This window comes from Myotis brandtii, unplaced genomic scaffold, assembly GCF_000412655.1.
Source record: "Myotis brandtii unplaced genomic scaffold, ASM41265v1 scaffold679, whole genome shotgun sequence".
Lineage (NCBI taxonomy): Eukaryota > Metazoa > Chordata > Mammalia > Chiroptera > Vespertilionidae > Myotis > Myotis brandtii.
The window spans coordinates 1012842-1027748 of record NW_005370653.1 but is presented as its reverse complement, the minus strand read 5'-3'; the positions used below and the strand labels follow the sequence as shown (position 1 = coordinate 1027748).

General features: G+C 38.8%; 1 protein-coding gene across 1 annotated transcript in view; it reads right to left on the bottom strand.

Annotated features, from left to right (window-relative positions):
• Window positions 1–14883, bottom strand: part of ARID4B (AT rich interactive domain 4B (RBP1-like)) — a 59234-nt gene extending 44351 nt beyond the window's left edge. Inside the window, exons 1-2 of the mRNA XM_005881357.2 lie at window positions 14805–14883; window positions 40–150 (exon numbers count right to left, since the gene is read on the bottom strand). Of these exons, the coding sequence (XP_005881419.1) occupies window positions 40–150; window positions 14805–14810 (117 nt within the window). The 5' untranslated portion in view covers window positions 14811–14883. The remainder of the gene's footprint in view (window positions 1–39; window positions 151–14804) is intronic.
• Between the last annotated feature and the right edge of the window lie 24 nt (window positions 14884–14907).

Sequence of the window (14907 nt, the reverse complement as noted above, 5' to 3'; positions counted from 1 at the left end):
TACTGGACATATAATTTATAAAATCTACATAGACTGTACCTTGACTTTGACAAGTCTCTTTGCTGTCTTGATCTTGGCTTCACAGAAGGCTCCTCTGTACTTAGCACTCACATCAGTGCCCACTGTCAGGTAGGGAGGCTCATCCAGGGCCTAAAAATGCAAACCAATTAGATTTAAGCTCTGATTCTTTCCCACAGTCAGACCTCAGAATGGCAGAGCAAATCTTGTTATAGCTATAAAAGCTGTGATAACTATGTATTTGTTAACAAGTACAATCTGTAAAATACACTAATTTAAAGATAACTACAATATATATATCAAAGTCTACTTAAATGTACTAAATGTATATGATATAAAATATAAAGGCGTCTTTTTCTATTAAAATATACATGGTTCATAATATGAATTTGCTCAATCACAAATATATACCATTCCTTCACACCCCCTCCATCCACCATCCATTCAAATATATATTTACTACATGACCATGAAAAAGCAGATTCTTAAAGCTCAAAGTCAGAGAAAATTTCTTCTTATAGGCTGTATCTTTACAAGCACCCAAATTCAGAATACCTAGACAACTTTTAGACAGAATGGCATAAAAGGGGCAGGAGGAATTACATGTATTCAAACTACAAAATCCAATCTGGGAAGTCTCCAATAAAACTTAGTCAAAATGTCTCAAATGCTTTAAGGCATGGGTTCACTGTCTGTTTATCCATCAACCTTAACTAATATGTGAGGTTTCCCCACTTGTTGATTTAGTTTTTAACAGTCCTAATGCAGCTGCTCTGACTTTTTACAATCAGGTATACTTGTACATAGGATCTGTATTTCTAAGGAATTCTGCTTATATTAATCAAGTCCATAGCCAAAGAAAGATTATGTAAGTAGCTTTTCCCAAAGTGTTTCACGAGAAATACTAATATCCGAAGAAGCTCCACCAAAAAAAAAAAAAAAGAAGGAAAATTTGGGAAAACTGGTTTACTGAATGAATTCCCACTCTGCCTCATCATTTCCCAATCTGGTTTGTCCAAAGAACCTCTTATTTTTTCTTCCTATTAACGTCTATTACCTTCCCATTAATATCTATTACCATTACATTTCATAAAACGTAAGTGGGAAAATACAGTTATACAGCAACAAATAATGCAAAAATCATTTTCATTTGGATCTTAAAGTAAATTCACTCCTAACAGCTGTGGCTAGCATTTCCAAAAACATATTTATTTATTTATTTATTTATTTATTAATTCTAATGCTATGTGCCTGGCTGGTGTGGCTCAGTGGATTAAGTGTTTGTCCCCTGGACCAAGAGGTTCCGGGTTTGATTCCCGATCAGGGCACATGCCTGGGTTTTGATCTCGATCCTCAGTAGGGGGCATGCAGGAGACAGCAGATCAATGTGTCTCTCAGTGATGTTTCTATCTCTCTCTCCCTTCCTCTCTATCTAAAAGTCAATAAAAATGGCCCTAACCAGTTTGGCTCAGGGAATAGAGCGTCGGCCTGCGGACGCAAGGGTCCCAGGTTCGATTCCGGTCAAGGGCATATACCTTGGTTGTGGGCACACACCCAGTAAGGAGTGTGCAAGAGGCAGCTGATTGATGTTTCTCTCTCATTGATGTTTCTAACTCTCTATCCCTCTCCCTTCCTCTCTGTGAAAAGTCAATAAAATATATTTAAATAAATAAATAAATAAAAGTCAATAAAATGTATTTTTTAAAATTATAATGCTATGTAACAAAACTGCCCATATTTATATCAAATAATTTTAATAACTTTTTTTTAAAGGTGAAGGTATTACATAAACTAAGACAAGGGTGGTTGTCCCTCTCTCTAAAATCAATAAAAGCATAAAATAAAATAAAAACACATAAACAGCAGATGCCAGTATAATTGTGTATATATATGAGGGGGTGTATAAATATTATCCCATATTCAATTCAGAAATAATCATGTTGCATTCTATAGCAAGAGAGGTTAAGAGTTGGTGGGATGCTCCATAAGGAAGTGTATACCACAACCCTTTAGACTGCAGCAGTTTTCAACCTGTGGGTCGAGACCCCTTTGGGGGTCGAACGACCCTTTCACAGGGGTCACCTAAGACCATCCTGCATATCAGATATTTACATGATGATTCATAATAGTAGCAACATTCCAGTTATGAAGTAGCAACGAAAATAATTTTATGGTTGGGTCACAACATGAGGAACTGCATTTAAAGGGCCAGAAGGTTGAGAACCACTGCTTGAGAGTGACAGAAAGATAACCAAGGCTATACACCTATTCTGAGGCTACTGTACTTTGGTCCAACACAGAGAGACACAAAGAACTGTGAGCCGATTAATTAAGACTCTTTTGACCAACACCCACCCTGATAGGTAGAACATGTATACAAACAACCAAAAACAAAACAAAAAAAACCTCTTACCTTCTCTTTTTGCTCTGCTTCTCTGATTTTGGTCAATAATATAGACCATCTCAGAGGCTAAAATAAAATGTTTTATGTAACACCTCCATGCCAAGAGGAAATTAAACTACTAAATTACCATCCCTTTGTTTAGCAAACAGAACAGTTTCCTAGTTGTCAAGGCAACAGCTACCTCACAGTTATCAGCACTGCTTAAACAATTATTTTTCTAGTCAATCTACCAAATGCCCTCCCTGGCTCCTAAAAAACACTGAATTCCCTGAGAACACTAAAAAGGATAAGCGATTTTGAAATTAGCTATTGGTGAATACTAATCCTTCAAGAAGCCAAAATGCCAAGGAAACGTGTTAAGTGCCCAAATGAGTCAACAGTAATCTCCATTGTGCCCTGGGCTTCAGTACACCAACACATAAAATGCTTTAAAAAAAGAGAATAGCTGAATCAATTCTCCAAGTGGCTGACTAATGTTGACATTACCTAGAAAATATTCAGTTATTCAAGATGTGTTTTTTTAAAGCAAAACATGCTAGATGACATTTTATTGAGATAGGTTCTTAAAAAGAGTAAGCATTCAAACTACTTATTAGGCAGTGCCAATGCAGCCAGGAGAATCAGAAAACAAAAGTACTAAATTTGATGCTAAAACCTCCAGTAAATAAATGTATTTAAACATACAGATAAATCTATAAAAGCAACTTTTTGTAAATGACAATCTCAAAGAGGCATTAAAAACCACAATGGAGAGAATTCCAACAGATGAATGAATGACAACTACTCAGGGCTGGCAGGGCCCCAGCACTCATTCACCCACCCCCACGGCTCACCATCTAGACCAGCTTCAGGTGACTAAATGCCACATCAGAAGAGTGATCTGAGCTAGAGGAGAAAAGTGTGTTTTTGCCCTACATAAATAAACAGGGCTAGAAGTGGATGCTTACCCAGAAAATAACTATCTATAGTGGTTCACCTAATCCAATAACCACCCCCTAGGCTTGGAAGCAAAATTTACTTTTCCCTTGAAAGAATCCTACCTAGGCAAGCCAGCAGCAAATTAGAAGCAAGGACAAGTATTTCGTAGAACCCTCAGCAACAGGAAGGGCTACGATAAAGGTTTGAAATGAGAGCAACCAGTTCTTGGAATAAAGAAATCTGGTTTTCACCTTACATTAAACATTTTGTTTTAAAGGATTCCATTAAGACAAAAATAACAGGTTTTACTCTTAATCTGAAAATTACAACAAAAGAAACAAACTGCCTGGCCAGTTTTGCTCAGTGGATAGAGCATCAGCCTTCCAACTGAAGGGTCCCAGGTTCAATTCCAGTCAAGGGCACATCCAGAATTGCAGGTTTGATCCCCAGTAGGGGGCATGCAGGAGGCAGCCAATCAATGATTCTCATCATTGATGTTTCTATCTCTCTCTCCCTCTCCCTTCCTCTCTGAAATCAATATATATTTTTAAAAAGAAACAAAAAAATTAGAAATAAAAACAAAACTTGTCACTATATTACCTTGAAAGCCTAAATTCACAAGAGTTTACACATTCTTTCCATAGAATAACAATAACTCCAATTTATTGAGAATTTATTATGTAGTAGATCCTGTTATTACGTTTAGCCACTCCCAACAACCCCATGAGGTAAGTACTAAGACCATTCCTCATTTTAGACAAGAACACCAGCCTTCTTAGAAAGTTTAAGAAAACTGCCCACAACCTAGTAAGCAGAGGAGTTCCAATCGAATCCTAAGCAGTCTTAATTAAAGATCCTTATTCTATCGGTTTATAGCAGGAGTGACAGGCTTTTACCAAAACAATATAGCTAACGTGTACTGACTGCTAAGAACTATGCCAAGCACGGCATAAGACATTTTAAACGTTATTTCGTTTAGTACTTACACAATCATAAGGTAACTATTATCCGCATTCTGCAAAAAAATGAAACTGATATCTACTTTCATAAATGACCTTATCCAAACTTCAACAGTAAGGAACAGAGAGAGCACTAGAAACAAGATCTCTCTCAAAAAAAGATGGTTTTTATACATTCAAGTATAATTTTTACTATCAGTATAAAGTGAATCTTTTCTTTGACAGTTTATAATCTTCATTTTGGCTATTAATGACAAAACGTAAGTACGATTTTTCAATGAAGATTATTAAAGTTATTAATGACTATGCTTTCATAAGCAATTATACTGCAAGTTTATCAAATTAGGAGATAGCAGTCTGTTACTTGTAAAACCTTGACACACAGGACTTCAAATAACCTAGAGTTAAGTCGCACTGCCAAAAATTTATCTATAAATTAGAAGAAAATGGCTTAAATAAGAAAAGTCTGCATAAAGTATCCACTTCACTGTGCAAGATATAAAGTGACGCATTTTAATAGTATAAAACTATATACAGAATTAGTATCCTTTTAATTGATAGCTAAATTTATAATTTAAAAATGATACATATACTATTTTCTGTAAAATCTTCCTCCTTACAAATCATAATTTTGGCCCAGAGGATCAACCCACTGCCAACACCATGTTAAACTGGAAAAACACTCACACCAGGCAGAGTGATGCAGGATTTTATATGTATCTCTAACTGTACCCTAAAGCTAAGTATATCCTTGCCGCAAATGACCCCATTAGGCAAATAACTGAATGTGGAAAAGGTAAGAGCAAACATACATTAACTTTTATAATAGTTTCATAAATAATACCCAGTGTGATAAAAACTATACTTCCAGATTTTCAGAGCAACCTTTTAAAGTTATTTTATAAGATGTGTCCATTAATCAAAGGATCTTTATTTATAATTATAACTGAAAACATTCAGATTCTCTTTAGAAATTATAAAGGCAAAAATTTTAAGCTATTCATATAAATGCTAACATTTCAGAAACAGTATAATAAAAACTCTTTCTAACTGTATAGTGATATAAACAAATGAAAATTAGAAAATAAAATGAGTATTGACCAGATTACCTGTTTCTTTCACGGTAAGAGTAGAAAGATGTGCAAACAACTATTTCTATTAAGATGATTGGTAGCAGATCAGCTAACAGATGATTCTGTAGAGCTGCGTTTCTGTAGTATTTTATTTTACAGACTTAGCTTCCATTGAGAAGCTAAGCTTTGGGTCTGCTCCCCAGGAAAATGTATGACCATATTAAAATTCAGCACATAATTCTGGGGAAGAGAGATTTATAGAAACCATGATACCCACACTTGGACCTTCTGAGTACGAGCAATTCTTAATTAAGGAATACTGCAAACTATGTTCAGAGAAAGACAAGTGTTTTATAACTTTCCCTCTTTGCCTCTTTTATTTTATCCCTTTCCTATTTACCAGCCTAAAATATGACCATTAGTATAGTCATGATGAACATGAAGTTTGGTTTCTCTGTCTCTGTAGGCTGACTCTAGAATACCTGCCTTTTCTTTTTCCAGCAAACTGTTTACATACTTTTATAAACTCATTTTACTCCCCTAATGTGAATGGTGTCTCCAATCACAGTATGAATATTATCACACTTCTAGAAACACATTGTCTTCTATGAAATGAATGTCAGGATTTCCTGCAGTTCTGAATGAGTAGAAATGTAATAATTTTTATAATATAAGCTCTCTTTTAAAATTAAGTTAAACAGTCCCTGGCTGGATAACTCAATTGGTTAGAGTGACATCCCAATATGCCAAGGTTGTGGGTTCGATCCTCAGTTAGGGCACATAATCAACCAATGATGCATAATAAGCGGAACAACAAATTGATCTCTCTCTGTCTCAAAACAATCAATCAATAATTAAGATTCCATTTAAAAAATTAAATTAAATTAAACATACTGATTAGTAGTTAAAGAGGAAACAAATGTAGTCTTATTTTGATGTAAAATAATTAAATTAAAATATTCCAAATATCTTGGGAACTAAAGTTACTTCTAGTTTATGTTTCATTCAACATCCATTAGGTTTAATGGAGGCCATATTTTCCTTTGTCCTTTATATTCAAACTAGAGGCCCAGTGCACAAAATTCGTGCACTTGAGGGGAGGTCCCTCAGCCTGGATTGCGAGAGGGCCACAATTGGGGCCAGGGAGGGATGCGGGAGGGCTCCAGGGTGTGTCTGGCCCATCTCCCTCAGTCCCAATCGGCTGGACCCCAGCAGCAAGTTAACCTACTAGTAGAAGCGTCTGCTGCCTGGTTGTCAGTGCACATGATACCGAGTGGTTGAGTGGCCTCAGCATATCATTAGCATATTATGCTTTGATTGGCTGAATGGCCAACCAGTCAACTGGACACTTAGCATATGAGGCTTTTATTAAATATGATTAAGTAATATGCTACAAGTGATGCTTTGCACTTAAGTAATACAAATTTTTAATAATTCTATTTGCAGTTTATGCCTTATCAAAATATACACATTCTAAATCTACAACTTTTAAATATCAAAAGGATTAGTGTGACTATGGTTTCCAGTGCTTCCTGTGGGTGTCATCTTACACAGAACACTAGTCCATCCTTCTGAATGTAGAAACATCTTTGTTCTGTGACATCAAAAGGAAGGCAGTAAGAATCCTGTTTTTAAACAATTTGTCAAGAATAAAAGTTTGCAGGTCTTTTAAATGTCTGTTACCAAAAAATTAATATAGCATGTCCATATTTTGTTTACAGCCACATTAGGCAGAGCAATACACCACTTAGCATTTTTTGCAAATAGAAAATATAAATGCTTATGTTCAAAAATTATGCAGCCCTAACTTCATTCATTTTCCAGTTACCAGCCAGAAAATCTTGTGTCCTTGACCCTTTCTCTTTCCCCTACATCAATCTGACAGGAATGCCTGCTGGCTCTACCTTCCAAAGACACCTAAGCCCGGCCAGAGTGGCTTAGTTCATTGAGCTTCCTCCTGTGCACCAAAAGGTCAGGGCACATACCTGGGTTACCAATTTGATCCCCAGTGCGGGAGGCATATGGAAGGCAACCAATCAATGTTTTTCTCTCTCTCAGCATGTCCTCAGGTAAGGATTTTTAAAAAATGATTCTGAGGACACCTAAAATCTGACTACTGCTCACCTTCCTCACTGTGGTGGCCACCATACCACCCTCATCTCCCCTTTTTAAAAAAAAATTGGGGTGACACTGGTTAGTAAAATTATGTAAGTTTCAGGAGTACAATTCTGTAATGCATCATCTGTATATTGTATTGTGTGTTCACCACACCAAGTCATGTCTCCTTCCATCACCACCACCATCATCATCCTTAATTAAAACAGCTTCCTAAATGGTCAGCTTCCACTTGCCTACAGCCGGTCTTTAACACAGCAGTCAGAGATCCTTTAAAAACCGATGAAAATGTGCCAGTACATAGAGACTGCACCACTCTTCTATTCAAAGCCCCCAGTTGCTTCCTATTTCTATCAGAGTGAAATCCACATTCCTGATCTGGTGATCTGATCTGATCCGCTGGGCCCCCAGCCTGCAGCCCTTTATGGGTCCAATCCCACCCCCTCCTTGTCTCTTCCTTCCTGACTCCACTCCAGCCCCCTGGCCCTATGCAGTTCACTGAACAAGTCAAGCTGTCTGAGGCCACATGACTAGCTCCCTCACATCTTTCCATCAAGTCTTCTCAATAAAGCCTGTTTGATCACCTTATTTAATACTACAGCCTGCCTCATTCCCTTCCTCCTTACCCAGCTCCCCTCTTATTTTCATACTATTTACCATCTAACAAACTAGGTAATCTATTTATGTTTATTCTTATTTGTCTGCTTACCTTCCCATGACCTTAAAATATAAGACCCACAGGGCCAGGACTTTCTACATGTTTTGTTCACTGTACAGAGACTAGCCTATAAGTGTTCAATGAATGTTGAATTTTTTAAATATATTTTATTGATATTTTACAGAGAGGGAGGGATAGGGATAGAGAGCTAGAAACATCGATGAGAGAGAAACATCGATCAGCTGCCTCCTGCACACTCCCTACTGGGGATGTGCCCGCAACCAAGGTATATGCCCTTGACCGGAATCGAACCTGGGACCCTTGAGTCTGCAGGCTGACACTCTATCCACTGAGCCAAACCGGCTAGGGCAAATGTTGAATTTTTTTAAAGTCCAACTCCTTGGTGGTCATCCACCTCTCAACAGGGTTATCACACATAATAGATTACGTCCCTAAAAATGGAAAGGTCCACTCCTAGGTCCCCCCAACATTTAAAATATATGTTCACACAAAAGCTTGTATACAAATGTTATTAGCAGCATTATTCATCTGCAAAAAGTAGAAATAATCCACATGTCCTATAACTGACAAGTGGATTAATGAAATGTGTTATATCAATAAAATGGAGTATTATTCAGGAATAAAAAGGAATGAAGTATTGGCATATACTACAAAATGAGTAACCCTTGAAAATACTATGCTAAGTAAAAGGAGTCAGACACACAAAGCTATATATTGGATGATTCCATTCAAAGGAAATGTCCAAAACAGGCAAATCCTTAGAGACAGAAAGCAGATTGGTAATTGCCAGGGGAGGCCAGGGGAGTGACCGCTAAAAGGCTCAGGGTTTCCTTCGGGAAGATGAAACTGTTTTGGAGTTGAATAGCAGTGATGGATCCACAATCTTGTGAAAACACTAAAAAGTAATTGTATACTTCAAGAGGGTGAATTTTATCTCATTTTCTAAAATTCAAACAAAACCAAGTAAAATGGAGAGAACTGTTGATCTGAATGCCCACTGCTCACTAGTATGGGAAGGCCATACCTGCTCGCTGTACTAAGTTCTAAGACTTCCACCTACCAGCTAATCACAGCAAAGGGGGAGGGCGCCACTTGTAAGTAGCAGCAAACAGGACTTTCCCCTCAGATTCACTCCATTCAAACCCTCTCATCATCCCACCTTCATCACTGCCACCTCTCACCGTGGTCCACCACCTCTCTCTCAACTAACTTGGGAGCCTTAGACTCATCTCCTACTTTCACTCTTGCTCCCTGCAGTGCTTCTACACAGCAGTTACTGTTCTTTCTGAAAATGTGCATTAGATCACTTCCCTCTCTTGCTCAAACCCTTCAATGACTTCCTCACACACTCAGATTTTACCCTTAAGTCCTCACCATGGACTACAAAGCCCTACACTGCACTACCATTCCAGCCCCGAGGGCCTCTTCCTGTTTCTTCAATACGCCAAGATCAAACCGGCCAGACTGCAGGTCTCTGCACTTGCAGCTTCGCCTGGAATGCTCTTCCCCACCCAGGTGAGTGAATGGCTCACTGTATCATTTGTCTCACACGATGCTTAATGTCATCTCCTCAAACAGGCCTTTCATTACAACAAGTGAATGAATGAATAAATAAATAATTAAAATAACACCCTCTGTCACTCTAACCTCTCAGCCCGAATCTGCTTTATTTCTCTTCATAGCACTTACCACATGTGTTTTATTTTGCTGGTGTCTGTCTACCCTAATAAAAAGTAAACTCCACAAGGTAGTAAACTCTTGTTTTGTTCACTGATGTATCCTCAACACCAAAACCATGCCTGGTACCAGGAAAGTACACAGTACCTCTTCAATGACTGAACTTATAGGCTGAGTTAGCAAAAGTGCATTCTTCAGTGGAAAATGTACTCATCTGCCATACTTTTCAAAATTTCAATAAGCAAAGAGTTAGCAATTTGGACAGAAAACAAGTCGGTATTTTACAAAACTGCCTTTCATCAAAAAGACCACAAATTTATAGGACAAAATACATTTGTCACATTATGGACCTAAATCCAGTTGAATATTGTAGTTAAATATTAACTATGAGGTTAACATTCACGCTGGATAATCAAGTCTGATTGCTCTCCATCAAACTGCTCTCTTAATCTCACATCTTAATAAGTAGATCCATATGGATGTGGACCTCTTACAGGTCCTTTAAATACTCAAAACCCTACTCATCTTTAATGACAACATGCTTCAAATGACAACAACATCCATCTCACGCCCCAAGGAACCTGCATATTTCTCCTACCCCAGGTGAGTTCCTCAGCCCTAAACTCTACTTCCTAGCTATCTCAGACCCATCCCCTCTGCTCCACTCCCTGTGCATTAGTCACTTCTCAGTTGGGGTCCTCACCTGGAATCTCCCTTCCATTCAGATCTCCCTTTTGATGTAGTCAATACAATGCTACCAAAGTGATCTCTCTATAATACAAATCCAACGTCTTTACCCCTCCTTAAAAACCTCCAGTGACTTCATGTACCTTCCAAGAATATTTTCAACTCCTGACTTAGCCTCATCCCCCATCACTGCCCTCCTATTCCCACCTCCACCACATTGTGCTTTAAGATAATCCAGCCACAGTGAACTCCTTAGTTTCCAAATACATCATTACCTTGCTTTCCTTTATTTTCCAAATGTTGTCTCCTCTCTATCTAAAACACTCCTTTCTACCCTTCTCTGCCTAGTGAACGTTTAACTCTCTGCTTAGATGTCAATTCCAGAGGACTTTCCATGGGTCTCTCTGACTTAGATATCCTCCCACAGGACTTACAATTACCATATATTGAATCAATACTCTTATAATTCAATATGCACTATGTTTTGTTTTCTCTGTCTTCTACTACACTGTGAGCTCCCTGAGAGCAGGTGTATAGCTTATTCACCTTCATTCCACACGGCCTGACACATGCAAGGGGCTGTTAAATGAGTGATTTATGAAGGGGGGAGAGAGAGGAAGGGGGGTGGCAAGGAGAGAGAGAAGAAAAAGGAGGAAGGAAAAGGCGAAGAGGGGAGGGGAAGCGGGAGTAAGAAAATGCACACAAGCAAAGGGCATTTAAAAAGGCATTTGTAATCAACCCATTATTTGTATATGACTGAAGCCAGTGATTACTGGAGAAACTGATACATCCAAAAAAAAAAAAAAAGCATCTCCCTAGTTCTAAGTACAACCATCTATAGCACTTACTCCCTAAACATTCTGAAATGTCTAGCCTTCCCATTTCACGTGAAAGTTCACCATGGCAATGGCTGGGTAGCTCAGTTGGTTAGAGCACCTCCCTGATACACAAAGGTTGTGGGTTCAATCCCAGGTCAGGACGCATACAAGAATCAATAAATAAGTGGAACAAATCAATGTTTCTCTCAATCTCTCCCCCTTCTTCTCTTTTTCTAAAATAACAATAAACAAATAACAGAAATTTTACCACAATGTAATGTTAATATAGATGCAGGAAAAAATAAGTAGGAAATGAATCTGATATAATTAAGTCTTAGAATAACTTAGAACCCTTAATAGTCTATCATTTCTTGATAATGTGCTATCACTGATGTTGAAAGGGCTATCAAAAGTATGAAAAATAAATACAACATAACACCTAAATCATGATCTATGTTAAAAGCACAAAAGTGTGCCCTGGCTGGTTTGACTCAGTGGATAGAGCGTGGGCCTGCAGACTGGAGGGTCCTGGGTTTGATTCAGGTCAAGGGCACATTCCTGGGTTGCAGGCTCAATCCCCAGTGGGGGGCATGCAGGAGGCAGCCAATCAATGATTCTCTCTCATCATTGATATTTCTATCTTTCTCTCCCTCTCCCTCTCTGAAATCAATAAAAATATTTTTTTTTTAAAAAAAGCACAAAAATGTGTTAGATTTCTCAAAAACACAATGGACAAAAATATCGCAGGACAGAGTATACCAATCTTGAAGATAGCACTACAAGAAAATTCCTTCTAAAACATATAATACTTAACATATTCACTGTATTTATTTTGGGATTTAAAGCAACAACCAAAAGAGCACTTCTACCTCAAAACAAATGTCACAATAAAATTTAAAAAATTTTTGTGACTAATAGAACGTAACAAGCTTAAAAGTTTACTTCATTTTTAAAAAATTATTATGCTTTAAAAATCAGTAAAAATTTTAAGCATCATTACTTCTTGTTGTTGTTAATTCTCACCTGAGGACATTTTTCCCATTGAGAGAGAGTGGGAGGGAGGGAAGATGTGAGACACACATCCACTGGTTGCCTCCAGCAAGCACCCGGACCAAGGACCAACTGACCAAATAGGGCCAGGGAGCGAACCCAAAACCAGGTACTTGCCTTTGTCTGTAATCAAACCTGGAACTCTTTGGTTTGATGCTCTAACCATTGAGCACACCAGCCAGGGCTAAGCATCATTACTTTTAAGCTGTACTGTCAGAAGCATAACTACAGTGATCCCCCCCCTTTTAATTAACTTATTGGGGGTGACACTCGTTAACAAAATTATACAGGGTACAGGTGCACAATTCCACAACATCTGTACATTGTATTGTGTGTTCACCACCTCAAGTCTTCTTCCATCAACACTATACACTCCACCTCCTTACATCAAGTATAAATATGTTCGGTAAGAGCTAATAAATGGCATAAATCCCTCTACAAGGCTGTTGTCATTACAATAGGAAAATTGGGAGCATAGAAAAAATTTAAGTCCAAAATAATCAATACTAAATACTTTTTGAATTGCAATTTTTTTAAAGCAAAATACCAATCATGGGCAGCCTCTCAACTTTCATCACACAAGAAATTAAGTTGTAAGAAATTAGCTAAGTTTTTAGTACTACTGATTACTAGGAGGTTCCCTAAGAGAAAACTTATACAGTAACAGGGAGTTCTTCTGGTATAACATCAGAAGTGTATTTTAATAACACTTTTTAACGTTACTAACATCTTTTCTTAAAGGCAGGAATAATGGAAATGCTGAGCATTTAAAATCAGTAGTTTTAAAATGATACTCAAAAATTTGCATTTGCCTAACACTTACCATGAAACTTTTAAGGTTAACACACATTGAAAAAAAGAGAAGAAAAAGGAAATGAAAGAAAGAAAAGGAAAAGGAAATTTGAATCTAAAACACCTTCAACTTACTACATTTCTTTTAACCAAAGATTAACAGAGTTCCTAACAGGCCAGGCACTACTTTGGGAATTATGACAAATTACAACATGTATTCCAAATGAAATCCTGTGTTATTCAGCTTCTGAATGTATTACCTATTATTCAACCCAACATTTTTCTTAAGAAATTCTTATCCAACATCAAGCAAGGTATACATTTTTCTTAACAAACTCACTTGTCACTGTTTTACACAGGTCACAGGCGTTAGTCACACCTGTGACTCACAAAAAGGGATTCCTTTATGAAACATCCCTGGTTGTCTTTTTGTTTACATGAAGGTGAGCTAGGAATCCAGCAGATACACACATTTTAGGTGTTTTAAGCACCTCAAACTCAAGAAGGAAAAGCCTAAAAAATCACTGGATTGAACATAATTCCTTTGTATAGCTGATAAACATTTCAGCAGCCACCGCTTTTTCTTTCTGCCATAAACACAAGCCTTACAATTTTTAAAAGCACTCCTGCCTCTGAAGAAAAGCGAAGTAAACTTGTTTAAAAATAGTTCAAAGGAACTGTCAAAAGTGGACGGCATTTACATTTAGACAGACTATCGGTTGCACTTCTGTCCTTGTGCACACACTCTACCCGCTCCACACGCACTTCTGAACGTGGATGAAAATACTGCTGCCCCCAAGTCCCACCAGTTGAACCTGGACACCCAGGGGCCCAAGGCTTTTCTCCTAAACTGTTTAACAACATCACAGCGTCCAATCACACCGTCTCCACAGGGAACAGCCTGCACTCGTACTGCTGTCACTTCTTCCACCAATGAAGCAAATTCCACTTCTCGGACAATATCCTCCTTCAGTTAACACGTTCACATTTAAGAGGAACCTGGCCATCGGTGTCATCGCAAAGCAACACTACACCTGACAATTCCCAGACCAGATGTAGTTCAACAAAGACGTACACACGGAGCCCTCCTACATCCCCGGAAATGCCAGGGACAGGTGCCATCTCCGAGCTGTGCAAAGATCATCAAAATCCTCTTTCAAAAAATCTTTGCGTCAAGCTGGTATTTTCGTGGCCAATCAAGTAGGTCCGCTAAAAGCTCACGGCACGGTTCACACAATCAATGGGGTTTCCTTACATCCGTGTAACCGCTAGAACCCCAATGCAGTTCAGGTTCTCGAGTCGGATTACGTGACCTGCTTTTTCTGCTTTACCCTTAGAAACACTCTCCTGCATGCAATTATTCCCTCTCATTTCCGGCAAAAAGAGGCGCCCGAAACACGGGACAGCCATCCTCAGTGCGAGATCCCCAAAACTGGCTCCAACTCCTCGGCACCGCGCACCGACAACCGCCCCACTAACTCTCGTCCCCCCCGAAAAGGGCTCGCACCCCAAGCCCAAACCCAGCGCTCGGAGGGCCCAGCGCACGCCCTCGACCCGACCCCTCGCTTCCTGGATTCTGCGGCCCCAGAGGTTCCTTTTCCGCAGCGATCTTACCTTCATGGTGATGCCGGGACCGCGGCGCCCTCCAAAACACCAGATTCACCTGCACCTGGGGGGACACAAAAGGCACCGTCACCGCCACGGGCACCCCGGGCCC